This window comes from Mesoplodon densirostris, chromosome 4, assembly GCF_025265405.1.
Source record: "Mesoplodon densirostris isolate mMesDen1 chromosome 4, mMesDen1 primary haplotype, whole genome shotgun sequence".
NCBI classification, from domain to species: domain Eukaryota; kingdom Metazoa; phylum Chordata; class Mammalia; order Artiodactyla; family Ziphiidae; genus Mesoplodon; species Mesoplodon densirostris.
This window is the reverse complement of record NC_082664.1, coordinates 77526834-77541743: the sequence shown is the minus strand read 5'-3', so window position 1 is coordinate 77541743 and position 14910 is coordinate 77526834. Positions and strand designations below refer to the sequence as shown.

Here is a 14910-nt window from a genome sequence, read left to right as displayed (position 1 = left end):
TCGATTACTTGCTTGGAACAGTTTCTCTTAAAACCTGCTGAAAGGATTTGAGAATATTGTCAGGAGTGAGAGAGTAGAAGACTTAAAGCCTCACTAATCATATAGAAACATTGACTTCTTTTGCTTCTTTTCAGCAACAGAAGCAAGATTCCCAAGGGGGTAGACCCACTAATCTGAAGTCCATACCTCTGTGTCTGAACCAACATTTTCCATCTCTATAGTGCTTCCCAGTATTTGTCTTTACTTAAGGCTTATTATTTCTTAGCACATGACTAGATATCAGATTATAAGCTATGTCCTTAACATTCCCCCGTAATTCTCTTGCTCCTTTTAAACATTAGACCCAAATTAGTCTTCCATGCCACGTATGACAAATTTCTTGGATTTTTCCCCCCCATACGGAGCTGAACTCCATACTACCTTATCATATGTTCATAGCCAGGGTTGTAAGGTACACCAAAGAAGGGTCATCTCTCTGGTTGCAGTTCTGGGGAGGGTGAGGCAGCAATGTCCGTGCTCTCATTAGGAAGTGTGAATGGGTGTAGCCAGTATCAATGATGTTTAACAAGCTTTTGGATGTTCCAGGAAGTGCGTGAGGCCTCCCTCCTCCCAATACCACAAGTGCTAAAAAAAAAAAAAAAAGAAAGAAAGAAAGAAAGAAAGAAAAAAAGCGGCTGACACTTCTGCTCACAACTCATCCTTTGCCAAAGAGAGGCAATGTGAGCCGTCTGTTAATCAGTGTTACAAATCAGAAGTCTGGCATTTGGAAAAAGCCATTGTGCTTAAGTTTTCTTTGCTTTTGTTATTTTAAAAATACGGACCACTTGGGTATAGATAATGGTTTTCTTAGTATGCCTAAGGCATAGCAACCATTTGGTAATAGTAATAAGAATGTGCTCTTGTTTATTGGCTGGGTGACTGACGACAAGCAAGCTATACCTCTCTGTATATCTTTTGACTATCCCTTCCTGAACCTGGAGATACCCATTTTCCCCTATAAATATTCTAAGTGAATATTGGAAGTAAATATTGTGAGTGAATGTAAATATTCACTGATATTTTATGTTACTTCTGAGTGTATTGTCATCATGATTACTTGGTGGATGTGAGTTAATTACAAACAAAATATGGTGAAATTCAAACTGGGGAGGTAATAGATAAGGTGCTGTTAAACGCTCACTTGCCTATTTCATGTGATTGGATCTTATTAATGTCTGTGTGTCTCTCAGGTGATTTTAACCTCACGGACCCTGGGGGGAAACCCAATGGATCTGTTCAGGTGCAACTGGATTGGAAGTCTTGCTATCTACCCCCGGAGAGTTTCCCAAAACCAGAAGCTCTGAGTGAGGAGAAGGACACCAAGGACAGTTTAGATACCTCAGCTGAAGAGGAAGAGGCTTCCTTTCATCCCCAGGTAGCAGATCTCCACCAATCCTATGCAGCAAATTTGATTTGAGGAAGACAGTATTAAAATTGGGGTAAAAGAAATTCCTTCTGTGAATGTCATGTGTTCTGCAAATTTAATCTGCATCATTCATAATGCCATGAGGCTAAGGATGGAGCAAAATCCTGGGTTTTATTGTGGTGAGGGAAGAGATGGCATCTCTCAGCTTTACAGCAGGAGAGAAATGAAGTCCGATGCTAGCTCATAAATCCCATCCTTGAGTATCAAGGCTGTTAAACTATCACCTTGTAAGGCTCTGATCCTTCTCTTTAGGACCAGATGGTATCTATTGAGATTCCCATTGAAGCTGGCCAGTATCAAGCTAAGCGAAAACCTCCTCAGGTGGGAGAAAGAAAGGAAAGGGAACACCAGGTTACAGGTTACTCAAGAAGAAAACATGGCAAAAGAACAGGCATTCAAGGAAAGAACAGAATGGAGTATCTTAGTCATAACATCTTAAATGGAAATACACTACAGGTAAGGCCTTAGAAACCCTGAAGAACTAAAATATGGGTTGTAGTGTCCCCAAATATATTATTCTCAGAGGTAGAAGCAGAAGTAGGCACACCGCGATATTCATGGCTTTTTGTGGCAAGCATGTGTTTCCACAAATGTAAATAGTTTAATAAACCTCTGGACTGTTCATTTCAATGTAATTTAATTCAACAGATTGTGGACTCTGTAATTTATGCTTAGAACTTTAGTACGACAGTCCTAACCAGGCTACTTCAACTGTAATCAAAATAAAGAACAGGTATTTATTGAACACCTACTATGTACTTGATACTGCCTTTTCTTCATAGGAAACTGGATTAAAGTTACTGTGTAGCCTAAAATACATATACACACATATATATGAGATTATAAATATATATTATATGACTATAATTATATATAATTCATTATTATTTATATTGTATCAATTACATCAATTATATATTATGCAATATCAATTATATTAAATTATTATAATTACACAATATACTTATATATAGTTATTTGAATCTGAAGCAGGAGAACTACACTGAATGGAAATTCTCAGGGCTTAAGATCTCCACAGATGATGGTTTAAAAAATCAGCAAAAGGAAGAGGAAATGACATCATCCCATTCAGCACGGATACTAAAGGAAGCCCTACATCCTGTGAATGGTATTGTCTTTTTTAAACCTGATTTTCCTCTGTAATCATTGGATCATTTTATCAAGCTGGTTATTTACTTTCTTCTTTCATCTTTCATTGCTAAACTTTTCATGAAAAATTAGTACTGGAGATCCTAGGCTCGGTTTGATGTTACAAGTGTGCTGGTTAGGCCAACCAAGCTGTAATTCTGAAAGAAAGTAGCTGTCTATGTATTTAAAGCTAGCTAGCTAGCTATCTAGCCACTTTAGCTAGCAAGCATAAAATGTTAATTCACTTCAGGGTCTCGTGACTTACGGTTACAAAGAAATAAGAGGAAGAGGGTGATTGGCTCATTTGTGATATGAATCCAAATTTCTTTTAAAATAAGGCAAAGCTTTTGGGTTAAAAGGAAAAGAAGGTTATGATTTCAGGTTATAATAATGGCAAACTAGGTGATTCAGACCAACTTTCCCATTGATGACAACTGAAAAGCTAAAGTTAATATATTTCTTAAAAGCGTTAAAGTGCCAATAATTAGGGAGGGAGGAATCACCTAGCCGAGATTGGAGAGATGTTTGGAGCTCAGAGAGGTCAGCTGGAATTACTTCAGCCTGGGGACATTGCTGGTCTGGAGGAAGCAGTAGAGAGACAGAACCATGCTTTCGGTGGTCTTTTGGGGTGGAGAAATGGGAATACACTCTGAATCTCGTTTCTGCCCAGCATAGGCAGGTGTCTGCCCAGAGCAGAATTTCCCACTCTGGTCTGGCATCCTGATGGCAGCACTGTTCTGAGCCTCTTTTTTTTTTTTTTTTTTTCCTTTTTGCGTTATGTGGGCCTCTCACTGTTGTGGCCTCTCCCGTTGCGGAGCACAGGCTCCGGACGCGCAGGCCCAGCGGCCATGGCTCACGGGCCCAGCCGCTCCGCGGCATATGGGATCCTCCCAGACCGGGGCACGAACCCGTATCCCCTGCATCGGCAGGCGGACTCTCAACCACTGCGCCACCAGGGAGGCCCTGTTCTGAGCCTCTTATCCTCTGAGAGACAGAACTGTGCCTTGAGCACTTTCAGGCTAGAGAGACAAGAGCTGACCTGAAGCCCACTAGGACTCCAGACACTGGAGTTATCAGCCACAACCTGCATTAACAGCTGTGTTTACTACCTTCATGAAGATAAAAGCTGAACTTTAAAATTTTAGCAAGGAACTGGGGCTTTGAAAATTGATACTATAAGTTTTTAAAAACATTTTGTTTTAAAATAATTTCAAAATTATATAAGAGCTACACGAATAAGACAAACAATTTCACATAAAACCTTTATTCAAATTCATCAACTTTTAATGCTTTTCCACGTTTTGCTTTATCATTTTTTTTCCTGAAACAGTTGAGAATAATTTGCAAATATCAGTCCCCCTTACTGCTGTATATTTCAGTTAGGAAAACGATATTATATAACGACAGTACAACTATCAAGTTTGCAAACATAACATGGATAGGTTATTACCCAATGTCCAGTCCATTTTTCAGATTTTGTCAATTGTCTCTGTAATGTTCATTATAGCAGGCTTGCCTCACCCCCCTTATCTAATCTGGGATCATACATTGCATTCAGTCATGTCCCTTTAGTTTCCTTTAATCTGGAACAGTTCCTTATCTTTTCTTTGTTTTTCATGATATTGACATTTTTTAAGAGTATAGATGAGCTGTTCTGTAGAGAGTGCCTCAATTTGGATTTGTTTGATGTTTGTTTGTTGTTAGATTCAGGTTATGAATTTTTTTACAGGAATACCACAGAAGTGATATTGTATCCTTTTTCACTGCATCACATTAGGAGGTACGTGATGTCAGTTTGTGCCATTATTGGTGATGTTAACTTTGATCACTTGACTAAGAAAGCATCTGCCACATTTTCCATCAAAAAGTTATCATTTTTTCCTTTGTAATTATTAAGTAATCTATGAGAAAATATTTTGAGTCCATATAAATATCTTATTCTTTCTCAGATTTCACCTAATAATTTTGGCATCCATTTATGTTTATGTGTGGATTTTTTTTGCCTGAATCAATTACAAAATGTTTGCAAAATACATTGCAAATTTGAAAATGAATCAATAGAAATGATAGAACTGCTAAATACAGAAATTTATGAGGGAAATAGATGGGTTAAAAGCAGATTAGACACAACTAAAATGAGAAAAATGGAAAATATCCAGAATAAAGCACAGAAAGACGGCAAGATGGAAAATGCTAAAGAGGAGAAAAGAGAGAAAATGAGGAGGTCTAAGCTGCACTTAATTAAATCTAGTAGAAGATAAAGAAGGGGGACACAGGCAATATTGAAAGTGATAATGACTTAGAGTTTTCCAGAACTAAATAAAAGGTATTAATATTCAATGAAATGAAACTCAAGCAGGATAAGTAAAAATGAATCAAAATCTAGATATATCAGAGTAAAATTGCAGAAAATAAAATCAAAGTGAAAATACCAAAAATATCCATTTAAAAGAAAGACGGTCATGGGTGCATCAGTAAGATGGACAATGACATACCAAGAGTGACAACTGTAGTCAGAAACCAGTGGCAAGATAATTTCAGTGTGCTAAAAGAAAATAACTAAGTACCAATCAAGTGTGTGTTGTCTCTACACAACAAAAAGATCCTTCAGAATTAAAACACAATAGACATTTAAAGACAAAATGGAGAGTTTTCTCCAAAGCTACATTTTAAAGAAAACTTACAGTTTTTTCTTTAGGCTGAAGGAAAATTATCCCAGAAGGAAACACAAAGATGCAACAGGGAATGAAGAGCAAAGAATATAGGTTAATTTTAAATGACTGTGTAAAGCAAAAATATTAGCTTGTGGGTTTAAAATATATTCATAATTTAAATAAATAATCTAATGGGTTCATTGGTGACCTCCACAAAGACATGTTCATATCCTAAACCTCAGAACCTGTAAATGTTACTTATTTGAAAAAAGCCTTTGCAGGTGTAATTAAAGATCTTGAGATGCGATTATCTTGGATTATCTGAGTAGACTCTAAATCCAATGAAAGTGTTCTTATTAGAGACACAGGCAGATGAGGAGGAAGCAACATGACCATATAGTCAGAGATTGGAGTGATGTGGCCACAAGCCGAGGAATGCCTGAAGCTCCCAGAAGCTGGAAAAGACAAGGAAAAAGGGAAAAGACAGATTGTCTTCTGGAGCCTTTGGAGTGAGCACGGATTTGATTGTGGATGTCTAGCTTCCAGACCTGTGAGAGAATGAATTTCTGGGTTTTTTTTTCTTTTTTTAATGAAAGCTTTTACCTTTAATTCTTTTCAAATACTTAAGATACAGACATTCCATCCATAACAAGGTTAAGTGACTTGTACATGTGCATGTTTTATGTAAGACAGAAGCACAACCAAGGCTAACATCTGACCCAGTAACTAACATCACTAAGAGAGCTCATATGAAGTTCACCAAAACCTTGAAGACCTATTACTTTTTTGTAGAATGAATGACCCTACAGAAAAGAGAAAAGAGATATAAGGGATAAAATGAGATGGTCCTATATTCAATAAAATGTAGGAGAAGACAAAAAAGGGGACAGAGGCAATATTTAAAGTGATATATATATAATTCATATCTTCATTCAAAAAATGAAGTCATGAAAAGAAGGTCTGTTTTTTCTGGGATCTCAACTGTCACTCTCAATAGTCAGTTGTGGGTCGCTTTCTTTGTTTTGTTTCGGCAGATCCTGGATTTGAACATCAGATTCATCTATCTTTAATCTGAGTGTCCAGATCGGGACAATTTTTATAGGTTTACAACATAGTGACTCACAATAGTAAAAGGTTATACTCAATTTAGTTATTATAAAATATGACTATGTTCCCTGTGATGTAAAATATATTCTTGTAGCTTATTTATTTTATACATAGTATAAAATCCTCTACCTCTGAATCCTCTACCTCTACCTTGCCCCTCCCCATTTCCCACTCCCAGCTGGTAACCACTAGCTTGTTCTATATATCTGCAAGTCTGTTTCTTTTCTGTTATATTCACTAGTTTGTTTTATTTTTTAGATTCCACATATGTGATATCATATAGTATGTCTTTTTCTAACTTATTTAACTTAGCATAATACCCTCCAAGTCCACCCATGTTGCTACAAATGGCAAAATTTCATTCTTTTTTATGGCTGAGTCATATTCCATTGTATATATATCTTCTTTATCCATTCATCTGTTGATGGACACTTTCTTCCATATCTTGGCAATTGTAAATAATGCTGCTATGAATATTGGGGTGCGTGTATCTTTAGAATTAGTGTTTTATGGTGGAGTTTTTTTGGATATATATGCAGGAGTGGAATAGTTGAGTCATATGGTAGTCCTATTTTTAGTTTTTTAAGAAACCTCCATACTGTTTTCCACATTGGCTGCACCAATTTACATTCCCACTGACAATGTGCGAGGGTTCCCATTTCTCCACATCCTCGCCAACATTTATGATTTGTGTTCCTTTTGATGATAACCCTTCTGACAGGCGTGAGGTGATATCTCATGTTTTTTAAAATTGAAGTATAGTTGGTTTACAATACTGTGTTTCAGGTATATAGCAAAGTGAGTCACTTATATATATACTTTTTCAGATTATTTTCCATTATAGGTTATTATAAGCTATTGAATATAGTTCCCTGTGCTATATAGTAAATCCTTGTTGCTTATCTATTTGATGTATAGTATATAGTTTGTATCTGCTAATCCCATACTCCTAATTTCCCTCCCCATTGCCTTTTTTTTTTCCTGCGGTATGCGTGCCTCTCACTGTTGTGGCCTCTCCCGTTGCGGAGCACAGGCTCCAGACGTGCAGGCTCAGCAGCCATGGCTCACGGGCCAAGCCGCTCCACAGCACGTGGTATCCTCCCGGACCGGGGCACAAACCCGTGTCCCCTGCATCGGCAGGCAGACTCCCAACCACTGCGCCACCAGGGAAGCCCCCTATTGCCTTTTATCTTTGGCAAACATAACTTTGTTTTCTATGTCTGTGAGTCTGTTTCTCTTTTGTATATAGATTCATTTGAATTATGTTTTAGATTCCATGTATAAGTGATATCATATATTATTTGTCTTTCTCTGTCAGACTTATTTCACTTAATATGATATTCTCTAGGTCCATCCATGTTGCTGCAAATGGCAATATTTCATTTCTTTCTGTGGCTGAGCAATATTCCATTGTGTGTGTGTGTGTGTGTGTGTGTGTGTATAAATGACACATTTTCTTTATCCATTCATCAGTTGATGGGTACTTGGGTTGTTTCCATGTCTTGGCTATCGGAAATAGTGCTGCTATGAACATTGGGGTGCATGTCTTTTAAAATTAGAGTTTTCATCTTTTCAGGATATATGCCCAGGAGTGAGATTGCTGCATCATATAGTAGCTCTATTTTTAGTTTCTTAAGGAACTTCATACTGTTCTCCACAGTGGTTTTACCAATTTACATTCCCACCAATAGTGTAGGAGGGTTCCATTTTCACCACACCCTCTCCAGCATTTATTATTAGTAGAATTTTTAATGATAGCCATTCTGACCACTGTGAGGTGATACCTCAGTGTGGTTTTGATTTGCATTTCTCTAATAATTAGTGATGTTGAGCATCTTTTGATGTGCCTATTGGCCATCTGTATGTCTTCTTTGGAGAAATGTCTATTTAGGTGTTTTGCCCATTAAAAAAAATGTTTATTTATTTATTTATTTTGGCTGTGCTGGGTCTTAGTTGCGGCACGCAGGATCTCTAGTTGTGGCATGTGGACTTTTAGTTGAGGCATACATGTGGGATCTAGTTCCCCGGCCAGGGATCAAACCCGGTCGATCCCTGGTCGGGGAACCAGGGATTGACTGGGTTCCGCTTGCATTGGGAGCACAGAGTCTCACCCACTGGACCACCAGGGAAGTCCCTTCTGCCCAGTTTTTGATTGTGTTGTTTGGTTTTTTGATATTGAGTTCTATGAGCTGTTTCTGTATTTTGGATATTAATCCCTTATCCATCACATCATATTGTAAATATTTTCTCCCATTCAGTAGGTTGTCTTTTCATTTTGCTGATGGTTTCCTTTGCTATGCAAAATCTTTTAAGTTTGATTGGATCTCATTTGTATCTTTTTTTTTTTTTTTTTTTTTTGCTGTACGCGGGCCTCTCACTGCTGTGGCCTCTCCCGTTGCGGAGCACAGGCTCCGGACACACAGGCCCCGCGGCCATGGCTCGCGGGCCCAGCCGCTCCGCAGCATGTGGGATCCTCCGGGATCGGGGCACGAACCCGTGTCCCCTGCATCGGCAGGCGGACTCTCAACCACTGCGCCACCAGGGAGGCCCTCATTTGTATCTTTTTGCTTATATTTCTTTTGCCTTGGGAAACTGATCTAAAAAATGTATCGCTTTGATTTATGTCAGAGGATGTTTTACCTAAGTTCTCTTCTAGGAGTTTTATAGTGTCATGTCTTAAATGTAGGTCTTTAAACCATTTTGAGTTTATTTTTGTGTATGATATGAGGGAGTGTTCTAATTTCATTGATATATGCGTAGCTGTCCAGCTTTCCCAACACCACTTGTTGAAGAGACTATCTTTTCTCCATTGTATATTCTTGCCTCCTTTGTCATAGATTAATTGAATGTAGTTGTGTGGGTTTATTTTTGAGCTCTCTATTCTGTTCCATTGGTCTATATGTCTGTTTCTGTGCCAGTACCACACTGTTTTGATTGCTGTAGTTTTGTAGTATTGTCTGAAGTGTGGAAGGGTTCTGCCTCCAGCTTTGTTCTTTTTCCAGAGGATTGCTTTGACAATTCTCAGTCTTTTGTGGTTCTATATAAATTTTAGGATTATTTGTTCTAGTTCTGTCAAAAATGTCATGGGTATATTGGTAGGGATTACATTAAATCTGTAGATTGCTTTGGGTAGTATGACCATTTCAACAATATTAATTCTTCCAATCCAAGATCAAGGAATATCTTTCCATTTCTTGAATCATCTTCAGTTTCCTTTATCAGTGTTGTATAGTTTTCAGCATATAGATATTTAACCTCCTTGGTTAAGTTTATTCCTAGGTATTTTATTTTTTTAACATGATTTTAAACAGGATTTTTTTTTACTTTCTATTTCTGATATCTCATTGTTAGTGTAAAGAAATGCTACAGATTTCTGTATATTAATCTTATATCCTGCTACCTTGCTGAATTCATTTATTAGCTCTAATAGTTCTTGTGTGGAGAGCTTAGGGTTCTCTGTATAGAGAATTATGTCATCTGCAAATAGTGACAGTTTTACCTTGTCCCTTCTAAATTGGATACCTTTTATTTCTTTTTCTTGTCTAATTGCTGTGGCTAGGACTTCTATTACTATGTTGAATAGAAGTGGTGAGAGTGGGCATCCTTGTCTTTTTCCTGAACTTAGCAGGAAGGCTTTCAGCTTTTCACTGTTGAATATTATGTTGGCTATGGGTTTGTCATAAATGGCTTTTATTATGTTGAGATATAGTCCCTCCATATCCACTTTGGTGAGAGTTTTTATCATGAATGAATATTGAATTTTATCAAATGCTTTTTCTTCACCTATCGAGATAATCATGTGGTTTTTGTCTTTATTTTTGTTAATGTGGTGTATCACATTGGTTGATTTGTGTATTTTGAACCATCCTTGTGGCCCTGGAATGAACCCAACTTGATCATGATGTATGATCCTTTTAATGTGTTGTTGGATTCTGTTTGCTAGTATTTTGTTGAGGATTTTTGCATCTATATTCATCAAAGATATTGGCCTATAATTTTCCTTTTTTGTAGCGTCTCTGGTTTTGGTATCAGGGTGATGGTGGCTTCTTAGAAAGAAGTTGGGAGTGTTCCCTCCTCTTCAATTATTTGGGTAGTTTGAGAAGGATAGGTGTAAGTTCTTTTTATGTTTGGTAGAATGCCCCAGTGACGCCATCCAGTCCTGGACTTTTGTTTGCAGGGAGTTTTAAAAATTATTATTACAGATTCTATTTCACTTCTACTGTTCAGTCTGTTCAAGTTATCTGTTTGTTCTTGACTCAGTTTTGTCAGGCTGTATGTTTCTAGAAACTTGTCCTTTTCTTCTAGATGTCCAGTTTGTTGGCATATAACTGTTCATAGTCGTCTCTTATGATTTTTTGTATTTCTGCAGTATCAGTTGTTATCTCTCCTTATTCATTTCTCATTTTGTTTATTTGGGTCCTGTCTTTTTTCTTCTTGGTGAGGCTGGCTAGAGGTTTCTTGATTTTATCTATCTTTTAAAAAACCAGTTCTTGGTTTTACTGATTTTTTCTATTGGTTTTTAAATTTCCATTTTACTTGTTTTCTCTCTGATCTTTATTATTTCCTTCCCACTACTGACTTTGGCTTTTGTTTTTTCTTATTCTAATTCTTTTAGGTGGTAGGTTAGGTTGTTTATTTGAAATGTTTCTTGTCCTTGAGGAAGGTCTGTATCACTATAAACCTCCCTCTTAGAACTGCTTTTACTGCCTCCTGTAGATTTTGTAAGGTTGTGTTTTCAGTGTCATAGTCTTGATGTTTTCTGTTTTCCTCTTTGATTTCATTGTTGACCCACTGGTTTTTTAGTAGCATGTTGTTTAGTCTCCATGTATTTACTCTTTTCCTGTTTTTCTTTCTGTGGTTGATTTCTAGTTTCATACCCTTGTGGTCAGAAAAGATGCTTGAAATAATTTCTACCTTCTTAAATTTGTTGGGGCTTGTTTTGTGACCTAGTATGTGGTCTATCCTAGAGAATGTTCAATGCACACTTGAATAGAATATGTATTCTGGGTTTTTTTCTTTTAGATGTAGTGTCCTGTAGATATCAGTTAAATCAACTGGTCTGTTGTATCGTGTAGAACTTCTGTTGCTTTATTGATTTTCTGTCTGGATGATCTGTCCATTGATGTCAGTGAGGTGTTAACTCTCCTATTATTGTACTCATTTCTTCATTTATCTCTGTTAGTATGTGTTTTATGTATTTAAGTGCTCCTATATTGGGTGCATATATGATAATGAGTGTCATATCCTCTTCTTGTATTTATCCCTTTATTATTATTATAATGTCCCTCTATGTTTTTCTTTATGGACCTTGTTTCAAAGTCTCTTTTGTCTGAAGTAAGTATTGCTAACCCCTGTCTTGTTATTTTTATTTGCATGAAATACCTTTTATTATCCGCTCAATTTCAGCCTATGTGTGTTTCACCCTGAAGTAAATCTCTTGTAGACAGCATATTGTAGGTTCTTGTTTTTCTTATCCAGTCTGCCACTGTATGTCTTTTTTTTTTTTTTTTTTTTGCGGTACACGGGCCTCTCACTGTTGTGGCCTCTCCCGTTGCGGAGCACAGGCTCCGGACGCGCAGGCTCAGCGGCCATGGCTCACGGGCCCAGCCGCTCCGTGGCACGTGGGATCTTCCCAGACAAGGGCATGAACCCATGTCCCCCGCATCGGCAGGCGGACTCTCAACCACTGCGCCACCATGGAAGCCCCACTGTATGTCTTTTGATTGGAGCATTTAGTCCATTGATATTTAAAGTAATTACTGATAGATGTGTATTTATTGCCATTTAAAACCTTGCTTTCCAGTTGATTTTGCAGTTCTTCTTTATTGATTTCTTCTTATTTTTGTTTTTCATTTTGTAGTTTGATGGTTTTCTTTTGTATTATGCTTGAGTTCTTTTCTTTTTATTTTTGTGTGAATCTATTGTATGTTTTAGATTTGTGGTACCCTGGTTTTCTAGTATGTTGACCCATAACTACATCTATTTGTTTTAAACTGATAGTCAAAGAAGTTCAAATACATTCTGAAAGATCTACATTTTTATACTCCCCTCCCCCACATTTTGTGATTCTGGTGTCCTATTTTACATCTTCATGTTTATCCTTTTGCTGTTATTTAGAGTTACAATCACTTTTACAAAAATCTTTTGACTGTTTTTAGTCTATGTACTGGCTTATTTAAGTGATCTTCAATCCTTTTATATATTTGCCTTTTCTATTGTGATTTTCCCTTTCCTATAGATTCTTGCTTCTTTTCTATTTAGAGAAGACCCTTAAATATTTCTTTAGGGTAGGTCTAGTATTGCTGTATTCTTTAGTTTTTTCTTGTCTGAGAAATTCTTTCTTCCTCCTTCTGTTCTAAATGATAATCTTGCAGGGTAGAGTATCTAGGTTGCAAGTTTTTCCCTTTCAGAATTATGAATATATCATACCACTTCCTTCTGGCCCACAGTTTCTGCAGAGAAATCAGCTGATATCCTTAATGGGGGTTCCCTTGTAACTGACTCTGTTTTTCTCTTGCTGGCTTTAGAATCCTCTCTTTATTTTTAATTTTTCCCATTTTAATTATAATATGTCTTGGTCTGGATCTGTTTGGGTTCATCTTGTTTGGGAGCCTCTGTGCTTCCCGTACCTGGATATCTGTTTCCTTCTTTAGGTTTGGGAAGTTTTCAGCCAGAATTTCTTCAAATACATTTTTGATCCCCTTCTCTCTCTCTTCTCCTTCAGGAACCCCTATTATGTGTAGTTTGGTATGTTTTGAATGATCCCATATATCTCATATGTTGCTTTCATTTGATTGTTATTTGTCTTCCTATCTGCTGTTCTGAGTGGGTGATTCCCATTATTCTATCTTCTAGATCACTTATTCCTTCTTCTGCATTATTTAGTCTGCTATTCATTGCTTTTATATTGTTTTTTATGTTGGCAATTGAGTTGTCTTATTTTGATTGGTTCCTCTTTATAGTTTCTAGTTCCTTGTTACAGTGATCTGCATTTCTATTAATAATCTTTCTTAATTCCTTTAGCACGATTATTACCTCCTTTTTGAACTCAGGGTCTAGTAGACTGGTGAGGTCTGTTTCATTATTTGTTCTTTCATGGGATTTTTCTTGTTCTTTTAATTGGGAGTAGTTCCTCTTCTTTTTCATTTTACTTAACTTTCTCTGTCTCTATGAATTTAGGAGAAACAGTTATGTACTGTGGTCTTGAAGGGGTATTTTTATGTGGGAACATCTGTGTGTAGACTATGTGAGTCCAGTATTTTTGTTGTGAGGGCTGGTTTTTGCATGGATGCTAGCCACATCTTTCCTCAGAGTGTGTTGGCCGTTATCCTTTTAATAGGGGGTGGGATATGTGTTGTGGTGTCCAGAGCCTCCCCTGGATTTTGGGTGGGGCCTCCTCTTTTTTCCATGGCTGTAACAGCCCTGTCAGGGGTAGGGTCCACTCCTCAGTTGTTGGAGTAGAAGCCTTGAGGGTCGTACTCGACAAGGTCCGTTGCCCTTGAGTGTGTGCCCTGCCCCAAAGGAGGTGACCACCGAAGCATGTAAAGCCCATGTGCTCACAGCAGACCTATGTCCCACTGGTGCAGGCATCCATGATTCTGACCAGAATCAACCCAAGGTCACAACCCTTTCTCTGTTGCATTTGTACCAGACTTAGTGCTAGGCTATGGTGTGGAGTGGGCTGGTGCTGGGGGCCAAGGCACTGTGGCTGCAGGAGTCGAGGTGGTTGTGCTGCCACCTGCAACCTGGGCTGCCTCTGTAGCAGGCCTCTCCCAGGGCCTATCTGCCCCAGATCCGGCTCTAAGCTTCTGTGTGGGGTGAATGGAGCTGGAGCACTACTGCCAAGAAACAACTGCTGCCTACTCCTCCCCAGGGGCTCTCCACCCGAGACATTCGTTTCTTTGGCACCACCCAGTGAGCATGCCAACAAAGTCCACTATGGCCAGACCCACCCCCACCATCAGTGTGCTGATAATCACCTCCAAGGTTCTGCCTGGACCACACCCAAGGCCCTGTAGGCTGTCTCCACACAGCTAAACCAAGTCCTCTCCCAGGATCCATCCACCTGAGATTCAGCACCCAGCTGCTGCATGTACTAGCAGCCCTCCCAGCACATGATTTGGTCAGGGAAGTGTGACAAGGCAGCAGCCATCAGCCCTGGTCTTTCTCCATCCTGATTGCTAGCAAGCCAGCATAAGCACAGTCCTTGCAAACAGAGTCTAAGCCCCTCCAGCCCTCTATCTGTCCCATTGGACCTCTCAGCAGGCAAGAAGGCTCCCCAGGGCCAGGGCCAGCCCATGTGGACATTCCCTCCATCACAGATCACTCCCAGGGGCACCAGTCCCATCCTGACGCCTTTCTTTTTTTTCTTTCCCCCTATCCTACCTGATTACATGGAGATCTTTCTTGCAGTTTTGGTTCTATAAGAGATCTTCTGGCAGTTTCCAGTTGGTTTTCTGTGAAAATTGTTTCATATTTAGATGTTTTTTCTCTCTTTCTTTTTAAAATTAATTAATTAATTTATTTTTGGCTGTG

General features: G+C 38.4%; 1 protein-coding gene across 5 annotated transcripts in view; it reads left to right on the top strand.

Moving 5' to 3' along the window:
- The window catches only part of RPGRIP1 (RPGR interacting protein 1), a 64688-nt gene that overhangs the window by 7088 nt on the left and 42690 nt on the right, over positions 1-14910 (top strand). For 4 of the 5 annotated variants that reach the window (XM_060096506.1, XM_060096505.1, XM_060096504.1 and 1 more), the window contains 3 exons: positions 1230-1414; positions 1718-1921; positions 2456-2594. In XM_060096506.1, the coding sequence (XP_059952489.1) occupies positions 1230-1414; positions 1718-1921; positions 2456-2594 (528 nt within the window). The remainder of the gene's footprint in view (positions 1-1229; positions 1415-1717; positions 1922-2455; positions 2595-14910) is intronic. The other variant, XM_060096507.1, reaches the window with a different exon arrangement.